Consider the following 22,977-nt stretch of genomic DNA (forward strand, 5'->3'; position numbering starts at 1 on the left):
TGATTCAAGATATAAACTCCGCGAGGAACATGGACGTAATCTCAACATGGACGAAGTCTGCTTACTGTCAATTCCATGTTATTTAAATATGGAATAAAAAGACAGAATTCCAAGTTACAGTGCATACTGGCAAAGCACGTTTTACAAAGCTCATAAGGAAACTTTTGCTTGGAAGCACTTAACCTAAAATGATGTCATCAAGTTTGAGAATTTTGTTTTACTAAAATCTGACCCAAAAAACATCCTTAGAAGGCAGTATGAAATGCAGGTATTTTCTAGAAGAATGCAGAGATTTTGTATGCTGTGGCCCAACTTTTAAGTCCCCCTGACCCTATGCTGTGGCCAGAACTTTTTTTCTTTTTTTAACATCAAGGTCCTAGGGAGCTAGGCCACGATGTAGGATGTACGAGGAACGCAAAGCTTCCCCCGCTCTGTCACGGAGCGTTTTGTGGTCTCCTCGTTATTCTACACCAAGCTCCGGGGTCAGAGATGCTGGGGAGGCGGCTGCTGTGGGGGGTTCTCAACACACTCCCGAAAGCCAAGTGTCCTGGAACCAGGACAAGCGGAGAAGGGCAGCTCGGGAGGAGGGGACAGCGAGGTTTCTGCAACGGGAGAAGTACAGACCTCTCCCGGCTTGAGGACTGCAATCAGTCACCCTGGAAACAGAAAAGCACTTTCAGGCATTTCAGAGCTGCCGGTTAGAGACTGTTCAAGGTAGCAAAGCCGTTCTACTGCCATAGCTCAGAATTATCCAACCACCATGCAGAAGAGAGTACACAATTGCAGGAGGAAATGGACCACTTTACTGGGGCCAGCGTGAAGCTCAATGTTTATAATATCGCTTTCTTCCTGTGGAAGATGAAAAGAAAGTACAAAAAGAAGGGGGAGGCTTTTAAGTACACACTATTGACTCAAGCTACCCAGCTGTTTAAGCCCTTCCTGTTATGCAACCACCGAGGGCAATTTCTATCTCTAGAGGAGTTCAGAGTCCTAAAACTGTCCTTTAAGTGTGACCGATTTAACACATCCCACAGATTTAAAAGGGGCCAGAGTGGCCTAAAATCTTATAACCTTTACTTAAGCTCTTTTGGAGACAAACACCAAAGTCATGTTCTCTATAATTTCAGAGACCACTATACACAATGGCAATCCCCATAGTTTTCCATCACCTTCTCTGTCTCCTTTTGAACAAACTTTGAAGAAGAGACCTCTAGGAAGGACGAAGGCTCAACTGAGTAAATCGGGTGTACTTACTGCCAAAGTTCAAGCTGCACTAAGTGACACAAAGATCGCACGGCGGGCAGACTCCAATGTTAATATGAAGCTATTTTTAAAAGTTCAATGTGATTTGGTTAAATTAGTCCTTGTCATTAACCCACCAGATTGTCTTGTTAGGGACTCAACACTTTACTACAGGAACTGACACATACAATAGAAGTCAGTGGACGTCAAACCACCAACACATTCCCTGCGCCAACACATCTATAAACATCTCCTTCTCAAGTAAGCAGAGATAAAGTCCAAAACCCTTAAAACGTTATAGGAGGCAAGGTGAACACCCTTCTTCCAGAAACACATGCGGAACACTCTGAGGTGGGGTTAGGGGAGATTTGCCATACACATAACACAAACACACTCGAAATCTCAACAGCCAAAAGAAAGGGGGAAAACTCAACTCTCACTTCGTTTTAAAAATACACACTACTGGGGCCCCTGGGTGGCTCAGTCGGTTAGGCGTCCGACTTCGGCTCAGGTCATGATCTCACGGTCCGTGAGTTCGAGCCCCGCGTCGGGCTCTGTGCCTACGGCTCGGAGCCTGGAGCCCGCCTCGGATTCTGTGGCTCCCCCTCTCTCTCTCTGCCCCTCCCCTGCTCGCGCTCTGTCTCTCTCTCGCTCAAAAATAAGTAAAACATTTTTAAAAATTATTAAACAAAATACACATTACATCTTCAGGCCATTTAAGAATGAAAAAATATATATATAAATGTGAAGATTCGAGGCAAATTCGGCTTCACACCAACTACCGATGCCCACCCCCATGCTAAACTACATGTCTCTTTATCAACAAGGGGAACTGGAGGGCAAAAAGATGCAATATGGGGAAACGGGGCTGGAAGACAATTCAGCTAGAAAGTCATAACAAACAAGGTTAACAAGACAGAATTCAAACATGCTCACCAGAGGAAGCGTCTGATACACAGAGTCACCGGACTTGTAACTGTTTTCGATCCTGGGCTTGCGCTTTATTTTCCACAGTGCAGACATCATCAGGAATATATTCTCATGGAAATGCTACCACCTGACATGCTCCGCACAGAAAGAGAAGTTTCCTAAAATACCCCGAGAGCGCCAAACGCCTTCCAGTTCCCAAGGGAGCATCCTCTCACACAGACAGCCCATGCGGGCTCGCCGGTGAAACCTACTGTCGCATCTCAACACAGCAAGGAGGGCAGCAGTGCGCCCCCCGTCCCCAGACCAGCACCCCTCTTCCCGTCAGCGGCCTCTGGGATGGGGTCAAAGGCTAACTCGCGGACTCGAATTCATGCTTTGATTTCACCTGGCTAACCAACAAAAGTTCCAGAAAGGGAGAACCAAAAGGGACCAGAACACAAAGCCGAAAAAGCCTGCCCAGGATGTGAGCAGTCTGCTCTGCGGCCAAGATCAGCTGATTGGCCAGCGTCACGCCGTGCTCGTGCTCGGGGATATTCAACCCGGCAGGCTCCCACAACTTTGAAGACACCCCTCTCTCACTGAGTCGGGAGCAGGCACTAAAAAACAAATAGATAAATAAATAAAAACAAACTACGTTCTGGGAACAGCTTATGTTTTCACATCTTCCGCTAATGCTTTGTTACTAAAGCAGACATTTCCAAGACAATCCCAATTTGGATTAAAAAGAAAAAAAAAAAAAAAGAGAGAAGCAAGGCTTTCAGAATGGAAATGTTCTGAAAATTATTCTAATACATTGGCTAAAGGGAAAACAAAATCACAGCTGCCAGGGGGCCTGGGATGCGTAACGACAGCCGGGAGCTCATCAGCATTCATTTCCAGAGACAAGAGTTTTCCAGGAGAAGCAGAGAAACCAGTGGCCGGTGGAGAAGGCCCCCTTTGAGGCTATCACCACAGTCACAAGAGGAGGGAGGTGGCTCACAAAGAGGCTAGACTGCCCCCCTGCGGTGTGGGAGCCCCGCCCCCACCCCAGGGCCACCAATGCCCGGCAAGCTCATAATTATCTACTTGCTTAACCCCAAAAGGCCACAAATAGCGAAAACTGCTATTTACAAAAAAAAAAAAAAAAAAAAAAAAATCAAAAAACACATTACACTCAAGCCTGCATTCTCTTGTATTCTGCCCAATGTTTTGTAAAGCAATTCATTTAGGAAGAGCAACAAAAATATTAAACAAAAAAATCAACAGTCTTCACACACTCAGCAGGAATAAAGAAAAAAAATGACTGCTTGTTTCATTTCATGTCATTTCTTGACTTGTTTGTTTATTTACTTGTTTTTACATTCTACACCCAGCCTGGTGCATTCGAAGCAAAGGCTAAACCATCCTTCCGTGTTTACGGCAGCTTACAACTTAAAAATTAACATGTGGTTTATTCTCAAGAAGAATTACTGATCTAGGAGACATGTCAAAAGAATAAGCTTGATCAAGAAACTCTTGCTCTTCCTTTTTTTTTTTTTAAATGTTTACTTACTTTTGGGGGAGAGAGAGAGGGAGAGAGAGAGAGCGCGTGCGTGCTCAAGAGCTCAGGCGTGTCCCTGGCGGGGGAGGGGGTAGCAGGGAGAGAGGGAGCCACAGAATCCGAAGCAGGCTCCAGGCTCTGAGCCGGCAACACACAGCCTGATGCGGGGCTTGAACCCACAAACCACAAGATCATGACCTGAGCCCAAGTTGGAAGCTTAACTGACTGAGGCACCCCCAGGTATTCCTTACTTCAAATCATAGGACAAGACACCCCAAAAGCTTAAGCATTAAGAAAATATTTAAGTGGCTAATGAGTTTCTAGCTAATTGACTTACACAGCACATTAATTAATTAACTCCTTTTACTGAAACTTGGTATTTAACACCACACTTTAACCAATCTGGCCAGAAGATAGTTTTAGCATAGCCGATAACAATACAAGGCCTGGTTTTGCCATCTCAGAGCTGTGTGACCTTCAGTGAGTTGTTAACCTCTCTGTTCCAATGTCATTACCTATAAGATAGAGGGAATAATAGGATTTCTCTCTCAGAGGTATTGCGAGCATGAGGGAAGTTAATATGAATGGTGCCCAATATGTAGAAGAATCCACAGTAGGACCCAGACTCCAGAAGAACCATTTGCACAACTTAAGATTTTTGCTTCCAAATATACAAAGTGAGAAAGTAACTCATTAAAGGCTAATTTAGTTAACTAACTTGGGCTGAGTGACAAAATCATTCAAATAAAGATAAAATGTGAATCAAAGCAAACCTAGGGAGTATTTTCAGGTACAGAATCACACAGTGCCCTCCAACCTGGTGAAAAGAAAAGATGAACCTATGGTTTTAGCACGGGTCACTGCACTAGCTTCAAAAATACTGATCATCACCCAAACTTGTCATCAATAACTCTGAAGCAGTTCTCTGTCAGGAAAGCGCACTGAGCATCGTACAGTGAAATCCAGGGACGAGCTGGCCTGTTCCTGCACCTGACCCTGTCTGTTCCAGGTGAGCTGTAGGGCCTGTTCTCTGGAGAAAGAACCATGAAGTCAGACAGGCATCCACAGGCAGTCAACAAAACCCCAGGGCCCCTTCCTTCCTCTCCACTGCCAGACCTAATATTATAGAGGACCCTGTTTAGGACCTCATGACTCACAAAATTTTAAATGAAAACAATCTCAAAATCCACAAGGAATGAGAACACGGGGCTATTACAGTGAGGTAAAAATGATCCAAGTTAAAAAGTATTCAGAGATTAATGTTTTAGATATAGGAAAAACAGCCATATTCCTAAATCAAATTAGAAACTGAGAATTAACATTCAATAACAAAATAACTTAATAAATACCTTTCGAAATATCTGACCCCAGTTTGGAAATATCCATTTCTCCCTGAGGGGGGCTATCCCTGTCTCCTCCCCCAAGTATGTAAAAGTAAAGTAAGGGCCACAAACATAAAAAAGTTAAGTTTAAGCAAGTCTTTGTTTGTTTGGGTTTTTTTGGCTTTAAATGAAATGTGTGTATTTCCATTCATCTGTGGATTTTTTTTTTAATGCTTATTTTTGAGACAGAGAGAGAGAGAGAGAGAGAGAATGCAAGACGGGGAGGGGCAGAGAGAGGGGGACAGAGGATCCGAAGCGGGCTCCATGCTGACGGCAGAGAGCCCGATGTGGGGCTCGAACTCACGAACCGCGAGATCGTGACCTGAGCCCTAGTGGGACACTCAACCAACGAAGCCACCCAGGTGCCCTACCATTCATCTGCGTTTTAATTAATAACCAACATAAAGCCCTTTACAAATATTAAAGTTAGTTTCAAATATTAAATTTGAAAGTTCAAATATTAAATTTCCAAATATTAAATTTCAATATTAAATATTAAATTTTATATTCAAATATTACATTTTATATTGCGCCCAACTTAGGACACCAAGGAAGGTAATCCCATAATGACCAAAAACACACACATGGGTAAAAGTGACACAGGCACTCAAGAGAGTCTTACAGAGACAGAAACACCAAGAGAGACAAAAAAAAAAAAAAAAAAAAAAAAAAAAGACACATAGAGAAATGCAGGTTTTTTAAAATAAGGGTTCATATTTGAATTACATATTTCCTTGGCCAACGTGCTCTCCTACTGTTACATAATTTGACCTCCCCAGTCATCCAATCACTGGGGAAGGCAAGAATCACCCTGTTACAGGATTTGATCAGGGCAAGTGGTAAATATCAAACAGAAGAACAAAAGCTAGGTAGAGGGATCAAAATAAACACGTGCGTATTATTTGTTTGTTTGTTTTTTTTAATTTTTTTTTCAACGTTTATTTATTTTTGGGACAGAGAGAGACAGAGCATGAACGGGCAAGGGGCAGAGAAGAGAGGGAGACACAGAATCGGAAACAGGCTCCAGGCTCTGAGCCATCAGCCCAGAGCCCGACGCGGGGCTCGAACTCACGGACCGCGAGATCGTGACCTGGCTGAAGTCGGACGCTTAACCGACTGCGCCACCCAGGCGCCCAGGTTTTTTTTTTTTTTTAAGGTGAATAAATACAGAGACAGAATCACATACAATGACTTTTGCTGCGGAAGGGCCTTTGGACAGAGGTAACACCAGGTTTTCAAACTGTCGTACTCTGGAGACTGTGCTAAGAAGACGTTACTTACTGATCCACAGAACCCTCTGGGAAGTGAGGGTGGAAGGGTGGAAGCATGATGAATTATGGGAAACAAATACACGGCCTTCCACCAAAGAGAGGCAGAATAAGGCCTCAGCCAACCAAGGAACATGCTATTCGAGTAAATTAAAAGATGGTTTCTTTCCCTTTAACAGGAGCCACACACAGACAATCCAAGAAGAGTTCAGTGCAGAAACCAGAAGAACAAGAAGGTGTAACTGACCCAGCGGCACACAAACTGGATACTGCCTTTTCAAGCACAGACGGAGACGTAAGAAGGAAATCGGATGAAATGAGACTTGAACCCATGCAAAGGGACTTCTGCCCTGTAGGCTCACGCACAGGTTTGTGACCAAGGTGGTAATTTGGATTTTGTGTCTTATTTCGTGACCTCTCAGAGTAAAAGCACTTGGTCCCGGGGAGAGGCCTCCTAACCGCATACGGCTGCAATGGTGACGTGTCAGTTGTGATTCTTCGGTGGTTTGACACGTGGGACGTGAAAATGAAAATCTCTCACCTTGCTGCTGTGATCAGTTTCATCTGAGGATTCCAGGTCCGGCCCTTCGGTCTCCTCCAGAGCGGTCTCAGCACCACTGCCCTGCTCGCCGCACAGGCCGTGCCCTGCAAGACGACATCAGAGGAAAATGAGGGTCGGCATGTGCACCAACTGCTAAAAGCCATGCCTGTGCAAAGCGGGGCACGGGGTCAGGCTCACGACAGGTACATACATTGTGAGACCCTCCAAATACGAGCTCCACGATCTTGGCTCAGTAAGTGTGTTTTTATTGTTACTAGTATTATTTTTATATTATAGCGTATATATATATATATTTTTTTCCAATACCTAATTGTTATGATGCGCCCCGCCCCCCCCACAACAAACTCAAGTTGAAGCCCTAACCTCCCACGCCATGGTATTTGGAGGTGGACCCAGGGACGTAAACATTCGGTCCACAATACGTATGATACCTGTTTTTGCGAAGTCTGGCAAGCTATAAACAGAACACCAAACTTCCATACTTCCCGGCATACTCTATGTAAAAGAGAAGGAAGAGAACACTGCAATCACAGGCCTCTGGGCGGGGGGCGGGGGGCGGGGGGGTTCTCAAATTTAAAGAGCATCTGAACCCACAGGGATCACACTCTGCAGATTCAGATTCAAAAGATCTGGGGTCGAACCGAAAATTCTGCATTTCTCACAAGCCCCACAATGACACCAATCAGTACTGTAGGTCCACGGACCACACCTGGAGTTCCAAGGCTCTAAGACATTTAAAAACCTCTAGCTAATCTGATGAGACAGTGGTATAATCAAACCAGTCTGGAACTGGATCCGGGACGACAGCACCATCACTATAAATGGACAGGATAGAAGATGAGACAGTTAAGGGAGCCACTTTCTGACTCTTCCGATGAGAAAGCCTGGGTTTGCAAAGAGGTTGCCTTATCCAGTGACACCAGTACAGTCATAACCTGCCTGGCATCACTTTCTGTTTGGACTCGAAGTCAGCTGGGAAACAGGAAGGAAGCCCGCCTCCCAGCGAGCACTGCTCCAAGATGGTATCCTGTGGTCTCCCCTCCTCCTCTGGAATGAAGCACCAACAAAGTGAATACACTCTGAATGAAAGTTTCTGTCTGTGTCCTCCCTTTTGCTCTGGCTCTAGGATTTTCTAATTACTGGCTCACTCTACCATATGGCAGTAGCAGTCAAAGAAAGCAGCTCAGTCAACTTGGTGGCTATCGACTATATCATATTGTCACCTCCATGGGGAAAAAGTGATTGAACACTCTGTACGGGGGCAATGGCCTAGAGGCTGGGGCCAGAGAAAAGGGCAAGAGTTGATCTCCAATGCGGAGGAGCGGATGAGCTCATTTAGGGACACTTTGCTAAGCACTGAGCTCTTGGATCACAGAAACCACGGCTCACTCAGCACTGTCCTAAACAGCCAGGAAGCACAGCCCACAGGGCACCATTCACACTGCAGTCTGCAGAATGGCAACCCCCCTGCCTGTACAGCCAACTGCTGTGACTCTACAGACCCCACTGTGTAATGCAATGCCTGGGGGACAGCCGATGCTCACAAGGTAGTGAGAAAACAGATGAAAGGATTTCATTGTTAATGATACAGTGGTCCTAGGTATCCTGGGAAGGAAGGAAGGAAGGAAGGAAGGAAGGAAGGAAGGAAGGAAGGAAGGAAAGAAGGAAGGAAGGAAGGAAGGAAGGAAGGAAGGAAGGAAGGAGACAGGGGAAGGGAGAGGGAAAGAAAGAAAGAAAGAAAGAAAGAAAGAAAGAAAGAAAGAAAGAGAAAGAAAAGAGAAAAGAAAAGAAAAGAAAAGAAAAGAGAAAAGGAAAAAGAAAAGAAAAGAAAAAAAAGAAAAGCAAAGACAGGAAGGAAGGAGGGAAGGAGGAAGGGAAGGGAAAGAAAGGAGGGAACTTCACCTCTACACAACACTTAAGAATGATAAATAAAACATAACAAAATCCTTTTAAACATAGAGCTGAGCTCCAACGAGTCCCAGGGCCCAAAATGAAGACAATAAAAGAAGCTGGTGTGGTGGGGCCAGTCTAAAAGCTGTGGCGATATTGAGTAAATCCATCAGTCCCCAAACCCTAGAGCAGTGTTTCCCAAAGAGAGAAAGAGACCTATGGGTGTTAGGAGAGGAACAATTCTGGGGGGCGGAGTACAAAATTGCACATTTGGCAGACACTTAGTCTCCCTCGCTCCTGGGCACTAAATACAATTAGCACTCCCCAATCTCTGTGCCAATAAAAATGCACCCACACATTTCCCAACAGCGGTACCATCACAGCTTGGGAGCCAATGTCATGGAGACTCTGGTTTCAACTGTAAAGACCAGAGACAGAAAACAGGTGTCAGATGGGCACAAGTTGGAGACCTGGAACTGAATCTCCCGCATTCATTCACACGGTTCCTTTGAAGGGCTACACCCTTGGTCTAAAAAGATGTAAAAAGATAAAAGAAACAGGTATTCATTGGCAAAAGGGAAGGGAAGGGAAGGGAAGGGAGGGGAGGGGAGAGGAGGGGAGGGGAGGGGAGGGGAGGGGAGGGGAGGGAAGGGAAGGGAAGGGAAGGGAAGGGAAGGGAAGGGAAGGGGAGGAGAGAGAAGGGAAGGGAAGGGGAGGAGAGAGAAGGGAAGGGAGGGAAGGGGAGGAGAGAGAAGGGAAGGGAGGGAAGGGGAGGAGAGAGAAGGGGAAGGGAGGGAAGGGAAGGGGAAGGGAAGGGGAGGAGAGAGAAGGGGAAGGGAGGGAAGGGAAGGGGAAGGGAGGGGAGGAGGGTTAGGTTAGGGAAGCTTGTCTGATTCTGCCTATGTCTTAGTCAGCTTGGGCTTCTGTAACAAAAGACCACAGAGGTGGTGGCTTAAATAACAGACATTTATTTCTCTCAGTTCTGAAGGATGGAAGTCCAATGTCAAGGGGCTCACAGATTCAATTCTTGGTGGAGACCCTTCCCCCGGCTTGTGGAAGGCTACCATCTCCCGATGTGCTCACATGACCTTTTCCTCGTGCACGTAAGGGAAGACTGAGCTCTGCTCTCTTGCTCTCCTCATGAGGACACTAACCCCATATGGGGGGACCCCATCATGGGGTCCTACTTTCACAACTTTAGCTAAGCCTGATTACCTCCTAAAGGCCCCAACTCCAAAGAACAATCACACGGGGCTCACGGCTTCAATGTATAGATTTTGGCAGGACACAAACATTCAGTCTGTGACACTTAAGATGAACAAACTACCTTAAAATCATTGTAGATTTGTATTCCAAGGGCTCTGGCAAAGACACAATCAAAATCCCTCTGGACGAATTCACTCTTAAAAACAGTATCATATAATGTCCAGAGATAAAGCTTGATCAAATAAAAACTCCTAGTCCATTATTAGAAAACCCAGGAAGAACCAGGTCCCCATGAGTGAGAAGCAGCAGACACAATAAACAACAGAAGCAGATTCCCAAGGAATGATACTGTAATCATCAGATACAGAATGGCAAGTATGCATAAAAATATATTTTTTTAAAAAGGGACAAGAGGTAACTTCAGAAAAGATCAGGTAAATTCACAGAGTTTTTATTTTTTATTTTTTTCCACAGAGTTTTTAAAAATGAAAACTAACCACTGAAATAAAATGCTCAATAAGAATAAAAGTTCAAGAAAGAATAAAAGATCTATCTGAAGAAAGCACAAAAATCTTCAAATGCTAACACGACCAATATAGAATTGTATTTCCAGCTAAAATATTATTCAATAAGGAGAATATAATGTTCTCTGAGAAACAAAGAGTGAGAAAGTTTGCTACAAATAGAACCTCACTAAAACAAACAAAACAAACAAACAAACAAACCCCACCTCTCTAAGGGATATACAGCTATACCTTGGAAATACTGTGAGTTTGGGTCTAGACCACTGCAATGCAGTGGATATCACAATAAAGCAAGTCAGATGAATTTTTTGGTTTCCCAGTGCATATAAAAGTTATATTTACACTACATTGTAGTCTATTAAGTGTGCAATAGCATTGTGTCTTTAAAAAGTTTGATTTTCTAATGTTTACTTATTTATTTTGAGTGAGAGAAAGAGTGAGCGGGGGATTGACAGGGAGAGAGGGAGAGAGAATCCCAAGCAGGTTCTGCACTGTCAGCGCAGAGCTGGAACTCACAACCCGTGACATCATGACCTGAGCCAAAATACAGTTGGACGCTTAATGGACAGAACTACCCAGGCACCCTCTGACGATCTTATTTTTAGGGGCACCTGGGTTGCTCAGTCTGTTAAGCATCTGACTTTGGCTCAGGTCATGATCTCATGGTCCGTGAGTTCGAGCCCCGTGTCGGGCTCTGGGCGGATGGCTCAGAGCCTGGAGCCTGCTTCGGATTCTGTGTCTCCCTCTCTCGCTCTGCCCCTCCCCCACTCACTCACGCTCGGTCTCTCTCAAAAATAAATAACGTTAAAAAAAAAAAAACTAAAGGGACGGGAAGATATAGTTGGCCAATGTAAAGAAAGCGCAACAAATGTCAGACAAAACAGATTTAGCCACCACGTGAAGATGTAGCAATCGTTATTAAGCTTGATCCATGAATAGATTTCAAACCCTTTTTCTAAGAATTTGTGAGTGTGCATCTTCCCCAAGGATCGGCAATTTATACGAGCAGGCCACACATGAGACCACAACATAAACCTCAACAAATTTCAAAGAGTCTGTATTCAGCCTCAGACTACACTTAGCAGCATTTTGGGGGAACTGAATTGGTGACAAAAGAGCAAAAAGCCAGTAACACCAGAGACAGTTTTAGAGAAAAAGAACAAGATTACACAAGGTTACAGTATTTTCCCTACCAGATCCCAAAATGTATTATAAAGCACAGGCTAACAGAGCATAGAGCCCAGAAACGGCCCTTCCGCATAGGGGGGCGTGATATACACAGTAAATGTGCTGTTTCAGACCCCAGGGAACAGAATGGTACATCTGCTAAACGTTATGACAGAAGACTACTGACATGGAGAAATAGAACGTTGTACCCTAACACACACCATTCACAAAAATCAATACCAGGGGGGTATACACCAGAAGAATGTCAGTAGCCCCAAGTATAAAATCTTTTATAAGAAAATACAGAAGACAAGGTTGGTTACCTTAGGAAAGAGAAGGGCTTCTTAAATAAGATATAAAAAGCACAAATCATAGGAGACAGAAACATCAGATTTTATTAAAATTAAAAACCCTTCTGGGGCACGTGGGTGGCTCAGTCAGTTAAGCATCCAACTCTTGATTTCGGTTTAGGACACGATTTCACGGTTCGTGAGTTTGAGTCCCGCATCGGGCTCTGTGCTGACAGTGCGGAGCCTGCTTGGGATTCTCTCTCTCTCCCTCTCTCTCTGCCCCTCTGTCTCTCACCCAAAATAAATAAATAAACTTTAAAAAAGAAATAAATCGAATTAAATTAAAACCCTTCTTTGTCAAAATGCAACAAGACACAGTATAAACTGAGAAAAGTTATCTTCAACATATAACTGGCAAAAACATTAATATCTAATAAAGGGACTCCTATGAATCAGTATCTATAGGTATATCCGATTCTAAAGCAAGTGTTCTTTCCCACTTCACTATGCGATGCTTCTGCCCTTAGCTGAAGACAAAAATTAATAAAATAAGAGAGAAAGAGCAATGCAGCTGGTAGAGCTGTTTGCAAACTGATGATTCTGTCCATCCCTTTGAGCACAGACTTCTGTGTCACTTCTTCTCCACCCCACGAACTGGGACTGGCCTTGTGAGTTGCTTCAATCGACAGAACGTGACATAGATGGTGAGACAAAAATTCCAAGCCAGGGACTCACGAGTTCTTACAGATTCTGGTTTGCCCCCAGGATCTCTGAGCTCACCTGACAAACCGCCGGCTAGCCTCCTGAGGTCCAGCCAACCAAGCACCAAACGTACAAGTGAGGCCGTCTTGTAACCCAGCCCCAGTCAAGCCACCAGACGACACAGCCAAATGTGCCACTCTGGGCAAGGGCAGCAAGGACCCAGCTGAGCCCCGCCCGAAACTGCCAAACCCAGAAGAACGAGCAAGGAAATTGACTGTCCTGGGATGGTTTGGTACCCAGCAGAAGATAACCAGGAAATGGGTCAGGGGGATTTAGTAATCAAAGAAAGCCAGAGAGGCAGGAACAGGGACTTCAAAGAGATGAGGTCACGTTCTGGCTCCTATGCTTCAAGGCCTTCTCCGAACATCCCCCAGCTTAAAAGGCTTATGCAAAAACACCGCTGGGGTTTTTTGGCAGCCTCAATACAGTTTTGCAACATCCTATATCTCAGGTCTCCGCCACCTTCACTACAAGAGACTTTCCTCCAACAACAGACACCGAAGGAATTTTCTTCTTTGTCCCGGAGGGAGCTGCCCCCATTTACTCCCTAGTGCACCCCCCCACACACTGGCTCTGTTGACCATCAGAGAGATGGGAGAGCCGAAGATAAGGCTGAGAGGTGGCTGAAGAAGTGGTCACAGCAAGGGAGCCGCCACCTCGCCTCCATTCCATCCCCACGTTTAGCACAACGTCTGGCACAGAGGAGGTGCCCAGTAGCCATGTGGCAGCACAGAGAAGAAGCGGGGCCAAATCTGAAGAGACAGTGGGTTGACAGGGGGCTGGGCAGCCCCAGAGAATGAGGAAGCACAGAGTAGGGCTGAGGCTGGGGGAGACGGGACCTAGAAGCACCATAAATAACATTCATTGTTGGAAATAGGTGCGGTCATTTCTTCACTTTTTAAAATGATTTTCATATCGGGGCACCTGGGCGGCTCAGTCAGTTAAGCATCGGACTCTTGGTTTCGGGTCAGGTCATGATCTCACAGTTCGGGAGTTCGAGCCTTGCGTTGGGGTCCGCTCTAAGCATGGAATCTGCTTTGGATTCTCTCTTCCTCTCCCTCTGACCCTTCCCCGTCCAAAAGAAAATCCTTACAATGATTTTCACATCATAACAATGCTCTGATGACCAAGAAAACCTTTGTGACGAGCATAGCCCACTCACAACTAGCAGGATGCACACATCAATGTAAGCCTACGTTTAGATTTATCTTTAATTTACTTGGTTGAGACACATTCACTCTGGCTCCATTTAAGTCCCTTTGGGACTTAAAGAAAGAAGATAAAAATCTTTCGCTTATGAGATGTACTAACTATGTGTACTACATAAGCAGATTCTCCAAATCAAACATTTCCAAAGAGGGACCAATTATAACACTGATTTTCATAACGCCTTGATTAATGCCTGAGTTTAAAGCTCTGTGAGGAAAAAAAAAAAAATGATTGGAGGACAAGGGGGCAAGAAAAGGTTAGATACTGTCAATAAAAACATTTAGCTGAAATTTAACCACTAGGCCAGGATTTTATTTTGCTTTTTAGTCACTTTACTGTCATATAAGAATTCCATAGAAACACTCATAATATATGTATAGGATCAGCATAAACATTCCACAACAAAGCCAAAAAGCAAAAGTAATTACAGAGGGAAGAAAAAAAAAAAAAAAAAAGAATAGGTTAAAGTGCTCCAACTTTGACTTCATTGACAAATAACTTGTTCCCAGCCAAATTTCACACAATCTCAGTGTCCGTTTCTCTACGAAGAGAAATTTTTACATCCCCAAAAACCGTAGATCTAAGCGTTACCGACTCTGTTAATCTGTTGTAAAAGCCAAATAATACAAGGTTCATTACTCTTCTCTTAAAATACACACACGGAGGCTCTGAAATTCTGAACCATTTTTCCCCACACACAGGATTTCGAGGGTGTCGTCAACCCAATCCAGCCGGAAATCAGGACTAGATGTTTGGCTCTCACCAGCAGGGCCTCAGGAAGCAAGCCAGGTGCTGTGTGACAAAACCAGGGGGCCCAGACAGTTTACAAAACGCACATGGCTCCAAATTTTATCAACAAACAGACAGAAGACCGTGTGCTACTGGTATCTGGGAGACTTCAGAGCCTCCGAAGGATGGGGCCATATTTGTTTGCAGGAAAAAAATCTGTGCGGTGCCTATTTCTCTGTTGTGTCTCCCGCTGCCTGATTGTCCTGTGTTTTCAGAATCAAGCTCCAGACAATCTGCACGGAACAACGGTCTGAAATAGACTTGTACGTTCCCCAGGCACTGAGGGAAGCAGGCGCTGCCCGCAAATCAAACAACTGTCCGTGGTGGGTGCTCAACCAGTCCTCTGGCCAAGGTGCCTTGGGCTCTCCCAACTGTCACAGAAGCCTTTCCTGTTACAACAAACTCTGCTTAATCTACTTCCTCCAGGAGGGGTATTTGTACTCGGACAGACTCTAATCCTCCACTTAGCATCAGACAGATGTGCCTGAGGTATATCAAGGGGGGAGGGAGGCGCTTGACTCTCCAAACAACGATGGCCCCAACTAACTGTCCTTGACGCGCATAGGCCGGAGTGAGCTGCAGACGCCTAGCTCGGCTTCCATAATGACCACTTTTCAAACAAGAACCAACTCCAGTTTGCTGAACTCTGGCGCTTTTATTGTAACACTGAGCTAAATGAGGGCACCGGCTTTGCCCCAACCCGGCGAGAGGAATTTTAGAGAAGATAAAGCAGAGCTGCATTCACCATAAAAATTAAATGGATGTGAGCCTTGATGGCGGGATTTAAAATGAAAGACGCAAACAGATGTTTTGAAGCCTTGGAAAGATACCATTGATGCTCTGTAGTGATTCTTTCAACTTGCGTAAAATGTGGGGGTTGCAGAATTACTGAAAGAAATACCTTTGTGCCAAGAATTAATTTCAATGATAAATATCTTATGCCAGAACAATCCTACTCACACTTGGGAGAAAGGCCTCAGAATAAGCATTTATTTGTTCTTTGCTCTTCCCTTGACTCAAAAGGCAGTGGGTGGGGGAGGCCCAGGGGGAGATGCCAGAGAAGGGTATTTGTGTTAGAATTCCCTCAATAAGTGTTTAATAAAACCTTTCAAAATTATTGTACACCGAGATTTGCTTTTCTATATTGATGCTCACTGTGAATATTTCCCTAGCTGGGTAATGTGGGTTTTCCTTCTAGTAAAGCGGGCCAGTGGCTCTCCAAGGGAGGAGATTTTGTTGCTCAGGGGACAGCTGACAATATGTGAAGAGATTTTGGTTGGCACAACTCGGGGAAGGGGCTACCGTTAACTTACAGTGGTTACATTAATGCACAGGACAGCCCCCCCACCACAAAGAATAACCTGGCCCCAAATGTGAGTAGCTCCAGAGGAGACCAGTATTCAAAATAAATCACACAGGAGCATTCGAGAGGCTTTCTGGAAACCTCACACAAACAGTGCTGCAACTTCCTACCTCAGCTTCCTCTTCACTCCAAGGTTCTCTCTATAACAACAGCCACTCAAGGGACTGTCTTTTTGTCTAGACATCCTTCCTCCATTTTCTTACCAGTACGTCGGTAAACAAACATTAAAAAAAAAAAAAAAGGTGGGGGGAGGGGGATGAAAGTAGCTCAAGAAAGATTTTGACAAGGACCCCAGGTGGTCAATGACTGAGGATGGGAAGCTGAGTCTCAGGGAGAACACAGAGGATGAGGTCTCTTATTTTCTAAGCCAACACAGCAACCCATTTGCCACGCTTCCTTCTCAAGGGACACAAGGGTGGGGACACACTCCACATCCCCTAACGGATTTCCATTACAAAAATCTCAGGCCACAATATGATGTCAACAAATGCCACCACAGATGGTCTGCGTATGACCATGACTTTCCAATCACCTTGTCATTCTACCAAGACAATCAAAAGAGGATCAACAAACAAAGACCGTTGGAGAGCAAAGGTAGTGGATCCCAATCCCAGCTGCACGTTAGAATCCCCTGAGTTTTAAGTAACCACAAGTACAAATGCACCCCCAGGCCCCACTCCAGGTCATGGGAATCACCATCTCTGAAAAGGGGCCCAGGTGTCTCAGCACCTAGTCAGCAGAATTCATTTCTTTCTGCCTGGGAAAGGGAAATACTTAAGTAAGGTATTCATAAACTTAGTTCTCAGACAATTCACCTGTTGCAGGTTGAGGTGGATGGAGGAGAGACCAGAGAGATAAAAAAATGAGCAGCTTCCGGTTACAAGCCACAAATCTTCATGTCTCCATAAGAGACTGTGCTTTGAACACGTAACATTTATCGAGCACTAAGACCTAAACACTTCACTTTTATTTTTATTAATTTTTTTTAGCATTTATTCATTTTTGAGAGACAGAGAAAGAGCCATGAGCGGGGGAGGGGCAGAGAGAGAGAGAGAGAGAGAGAGAGGGAGAGAGACAGAATCCGAAGCAGGCTTTAGGCTCTGAGCTGTCAGCACAGAGCCCTATGTGGAGCTTGAACTCATGAACCGCGAGATCATGACCCGAGCCGAAGCTGGATGCTTAACCAACTGAGCCACCCAAGCACCCCCAAAACACTTCACTTTTATAACTCAATTAACCCTCACAACAACTTAGTGAGACAGTACTGTGGTATCATCCCCATTTTATGCACAAGGACACTGAGGCACAGAGAGATTAAGCATAACCTGTTCAAAGACAGAAAGCTAATAAACACAGAACCAGGACTTAGTCCCAAGAAACATGGTCCCAGAGCCCACTCTATCTCACTAGGGTGTGGGGCTTTCAGAGAGGAAACAAACTTATGCAACAAAGGGGTTCAGAAATAATCCAGTGCTGGAAGTTAGTCCCATATTTCAGCTCAGGGTTCTGAGGGCAAGATTGGGCCACGCCTGCCTACTTGGGCACTGGCCAGGGCTCACGTGGACCCCAGGATCCCTGAGACACTGCCTGGCCCTCCGTCAAGGTGGCCAAACATCCACTGTGACCACCGTTAAGACGGTCCCTGCATCGGACCTCAAACCTGCACTCAGGATGCTTCTTATTTTTAGCTCCTTCTAAATTTAGACTAAGGTGATAGTCCAGCCTCCCCATTGTACAAATTTTCTAGTTGTTTTCTTTACTATTTTAACTGCAGCCGTCAGTGGATGCTGCTTTATCTCTGCCTCATTACGGAGCAGTCTTTCAGATCATTTTATCCTGTTTCCTTGCCTCTTGTATTTTTCATGGTGAAATGGGGACTAGGAGCTGCTAGCGACCAGAAAGAAGGCAAAGAGGCTTCAGCTGCTCCAGTTGGACCGCCACTGCCCAAGGCATTTGAGAATTCTTCTGGAACGTGTTAATGCTGAAGAAAACTAACACGATGACTACCTTTTTGCTTTATGCTTGAACCAGTTTTAATGACCTGAATTTGACCCAGAGGACTGTGTTCTGAAGGATTTTGATCATCGCAAAATAGTATCGTTTAACTGGAAAAGAAGCAAAGGAATGGATACATCTTCTAAGAATGATTCCAAAATGGAAATTTTAATGTGTTTTAAACACCGGTAGATTTGGTGGATTAAGCACTCAGCCTTCAAAGGTGACTGGCCTGAAGGAGGTAACATGTACTATGTAGAGGTCAGTTAGGTTTAAAACTCCATCATATAAAAGATGGGACAGCTACTATATACACAGAATATACTCAATATTTCTAAAATAAATACATGCATGCAAATACATTTTAATTAAAACAATTTTAATAAAAATTTGCAAAACGTACACACACACACACACACACACACACACAATTTTTTAAAGAAGAAACACCCCAAAATACGGACAGTCAACCTTTATTTAAACAGTTTGTTTAAACAGTTCCAAAAAAACTTTACTTGTAAAAACAGGCCATGGGTTGCATTTGGCTTGTGGGTTGTAGTTTGCCAACCCCTGCTTTATATCCATAGCCCACAGGAAGGGCTCAGACGGAAAAAAAAAAATTCAAAGAAAGTTGAAATACACTGTATGTACATGGTACGTACATCCAGATCTTATAAAAATCTTTAAATAACCCAACCTAACCTAACACAACAAGCCTCATTCAGAGTCATAGTACAGATAGAAACATCAGTCTCTGTGAACTGAGTTTTATGGGATCAATCCTGCCATCTTGTGGTCACACAAAAGAATAGCCTTGTGGTCTCCATTCCCCATAGGGGTACACAGCTCCCTGGAAACATTTTCTAAAAATCTGATTGGGGTGCGGTACTGCAATGACATAATGAGTCAAGGAAGTCAACAGCAGTAAGTGTGATCAATTTTCTGAAGCCTCAACTTGTCAAATTCCTGCAACAGCCACTGAACAAAAGAATGTGCTCTCACAAGGGCTCTGCTGGGGATCTATTCTCATCAAGCCAAACTTCAGAAGGGAATTTGAAACACAGTGACAGGAGGGTGCCTGGGTGGCTCAATCAGTGTCTGACTTGGGCTCAGGTCATGATCTCGTGGTCCATGACATTGGGCTCTGCACTGACTATAGAACTTGCTTGGGATTCTCTCTCTCTCCTTCTCTCTCTCTCAAAATAAGTAAATAAACTGAAAAAAAAATCAATGGCAGGGCAAAGAATATTCAAAGTACCTATACCCAGAGTTTGAAATCAAAGACTTTTTTTTTAATTCAAGTTTTGAAAAGAAAATAAATCCAAAGACCCCAACTTACTAAATCAACCCCACTGCTAGAACCAGGTCATGGAGAAAGAAGTGACAGCAACATGCTATTGACTGGTGGGCTCATTCACGGACCCTCACTCAACAAGAACAGGGTGCCGTGGAGCAAAGTGAAGCAGGTGTAAGCCCAGTCCCAGGAACAAACTCAGGACAGAGAGACAAACCAGTAAGAACAGTATTGTACAACTAGGGCCCACGTGAAAGAGGTCTTTGCAGGGTCCTAGGGATCCGGAGCAGGGAGGCTTCAAGGGGCAGATAGCATACAAGTTGCTTCTTTTTTTTTTTTTTTTTTTTTTAAGTTTATTTCTTAATTTTGAGGCAGGGGCTGGGGGGAGGGAGGGCAGAGAGAGAGAGGGAGAGAGAGAGAATCCCAAGCAGGCTCCACACTGTCAGTGCAGAGCCTGATGCGAGGCCCAAACTCACAAACCATGAGATCATGAGCTGAGCCGAAGTCAGATACTTAACTGACTGACCCACCCGGGTACCCTCAAGTTGCTTCTTTTAGGGTAAGCACAAGGTTACAAAGGGATAGGGAGAAAGGCTGAGGGCACAAAGCGCAGTGGGTAAGGCAGGGCACGGTTGCACCTGTGGACTCCTGCTCCGACTGGAGACCGGGCGAGCCCAAGAGAAGCTGACCAAATGAGAGCTCTGGGCGTATTTCCACGCGGGGCAGCCCGTACCCTCTCCCACACAGAAGGGAAAGCACGGGCTTGACGGTTTGGGGGATGGTGGCGTGGAAGGCAGAGGGGGGACCCGGAGCCTTGGTGAATCTCTGTCATCTCCACCCACAGCCAAGACACGGGGGCCTCTACCCATTCGACTTTCTCCAAAATGATACACAGCAGCAGCAGCTGCGTGTGTGACAGGTTGATTAGTGGACAAACGGTTACTCCGCAAGAACACAAGTCCCCTGACCCCTAGAAATTAACAGGAAGCACACACTCCGTAACCAGTTCATTTCACTCATACATCTTAGGCCTGCTGGCCCCAGGCCACTGGAACACACACACACACACACACACACACACACACACACACACACCCAGCAGGTCCCGGCTGACCCGGGCTCAGATGCGGGTCCGGCACACGGCACAGCCATACCTGGGTTGCTGCTGAGGAAGGCCAGGGGGCTGTCGTTGAGATCCGCGGGGCCGTCCGCTCGGTGGGGCGGGCAGTCCAGCAGCTCCACACCCCCGACCAGCTCGGGGTAGGTCCTCACCAGGAGGCCCAGGGACGGCTGCGTGAGGAAATCTTTGAGCACAGAGGAGTTCAGGGTGCCTGCAGCCCGGCTATTGATCTCGAGAATCTCATCTCCCGCTTTCAGGCCTGCCAACGCGAGACGGAAAATGTTTCATTTCACACGCACATAAAAGCAGTGGCGGCCGCAGCATCGAGTCAGATCACAACAGCGTAGAAACCCTGCTGTAAAGGGCATGTGGAGTCACCTGTCATGGGCCCCACAGCCCCGGGCACCAGTGCAAACAGGCTCTGGTACTCAACAGTGATCACCAGGTGATCACGCGGGCCCCGGTCTCAAAGGTTCCGGACTCGGTCGTGACAAGCGAGCCTGTCTGTCCTGCACACACACCAACTAAACACATTTTCTCCTTCCCGAATCCACCTGCTCTGGGCACCTTCTCCTCACAAATGCTAATTCCGGCTATCATCCTCAGTTTTGAGGGGAAATGGTAGAAATGCTCTGGGTAGCTGGGGCAGCTCAGTCGGTTAAGCATCTGACTTCAACTCAGAGCATGATCTCGCGGTTCGTGGGTTCGAGCCCCGCGTCGGGCTCTGAGCTGACGGCTCAGAGCCTGGAGCCTGCTTTGGATTCTGTGTCTCCCTCTCTCTCTGACCCTCCTCTACTTGTGCTCTGTCTCTCTCTCTCTCTTTCTCAAAAATAAATAAACATTAAAAAAATTTTAAGAAACAAGAAAACAAATGCTCTGATTGCTATAATCAATATGTTTTGTACACACTCGTGCGACAGTGCACACATGTGGCACGGCCAGCTAACATCTCTTTGCTCACTGCTATGGAACCAAAGTGCAGTGAGCTTCTTCTGGCTACGACTATAGAAAATCAACTTATTCCAAATCCAAACACAATCTAGAGAACCACATGTGATCATTTTTTGCCCTCCACACCCCCCCCCTTTTTTGTAACTATATCACGGCTTCGGGGTGAGTATCTTTTGGAAGGTCCCCAAAGGTTCTGCTGCTTTTGCAAAGCATGCTGGGGGAGTTGCCAAAGTCTGGGACCCAAGGGAACTAGCCCAGCCCAAAAGAACAAGAGGTTGTGACGGACCCTGCAGCGTTTCAACCTGGTATTAAAAGAACATTCCAGCAGTTTGAGAAAGGGAGAGGTTAGAGCAGAACATGAAAGGAAATATTGTTTCAGCTACGAAGAAGACAAGAGTCCAACTCTCACTCTAAAGACTCATGTGGAAGAACAAACTTGGAAAGGGAAGTGAGTGAGGGCAAAGGTAAATGAACAAACTGCAGAAATGAGACGCCACTCAGCTCCTCAGGTATCCACAGATCCCACCTCTGAGTCTGAGGGAAAGTGTTTCCACAGAGAAGTTCGTACTTCCTGGCTTCACCGAGTCACAGCCCTTGGCTATCTGTACTCGGCTTTCCAAAACACTTGACATCAACCTTCTACCATAAAACACTCCAGGAAACGCTTGGAGTGGGGAGGCAACGGAAGACAAATGTTTTTCTCTACTCAGAGGTGGAATTCTGGGAAGCTAAGCACTCCAGTTTTAGGTGACAGATTTTGGCATCACAGCATTTGAAATGAAAACACAAAATTCCCCCATGTGGAACGTAGTTTGTTTGGTTGGTGTTTTTTAAGTCTTCTCTCAGAGACAACCCTTTCGGTTAGACATTAGAGGAGGTAATATAAGGAGAAACAGAAGACAGGACTTAAACATCTAGGAGTTTTGTTTTGTTTTTTAAATTTTTTTTTTTAACGTTTATTTATTTTTGGGACAGAGAGAGACAGAGCACGAACGGGCGAGGGGCAGAGAGAGAGGGAGACACAGAATCCGAAGCAGGCTCCAGGCTCTGAGCCATCAGCCCAGAGCCCGACGCGGGGCTCGAACTCACGGACCGTGAGATCATGACCTGAGCCAAAGTCGGAGGCCCAAATGACTGAGCCACCCAGGCGCCCCGTTGTTTTTTTTTTCAAGAAGTTCCAGGGGGCACCTGGGTGGCGCAGTCGGTTAAGCGTCCGACTTCAGCCAGGTCACGATCTCACGGTCTGTGAGTTCAAGCCCCGCGTCGGGCTCTGGGCTGATGGCTCAGAGCCTGGAGCCTATTTCCAATTCTGTGTCTCCCTCTCTCTCTGCCCCTCCCCCGTTCATGCTCTGTCTCTCTCTGTCCCAAAAATAAACAAACGTTGAAAAAAAAAAATTTTAAAAGAAGTTCCAGGTTTACCATGACTGGTGTAGCAAAAGTGTATAGTGGGTTGAACAGTGACCCCCCCCCCCCAAAATATGTCCATGTCCCAGAACCTGTGAGTGGGGCCTTAT

At 45.5% G+C, this 22,977-nt stretch overlaps 1 protein-coding gene across 4 annotated transcripts in view; it reads right to left on the bottom strand.

Annotated features, from left to right (window-relative positions):
* The window catches only part of TIAM1 (TIAM Rac1 associated GEF 1), a 208,228-nt gene that overhangs the window by 36,443 nt on the left and 148,808 nt on the right, over positions 1-22,977 (bottom strand). For 3 of the 4 annotated variants that reach the window (XM_047100050.1, XM_047100047.1, XM_047100048.1), the window contains 2 exons: positions 20,547-20,771; positions 6,883-6,986 (listed from right to left, as the gene is read on the bottom strand). In XM_047100050.1, coding sequence (XP_046956006.1) covers positions 6,883-6,986; positions 20,547-20,771 — 329 coding nt within the window. Of the gene's footprint in view, positions 1-2,178; positions 2,334-6,882; positions 6,987-20,546; positions 20,772-22,977 lie in introns of those variants that run through there. The other variant, XM_047100051.1, reaches the window with a different exon arrangement.

Source organism: Lynx rufus, unplaced genomic scaffold, assembly GCF_022079265.1.
Source record: "Lynx rufus isolate CCGP_SWC_20201006 ecotype Redwood Valley unplaced genomic scaffold, mLynRuf1.p SCAF_5, whole genome shotgun sequence".
NCBI classification, from domain to species: Eukaryota; Metazoa; Chordata; class Mammalia; order Carnivora; family Felidae; genus Lynx; species Lynx rufus.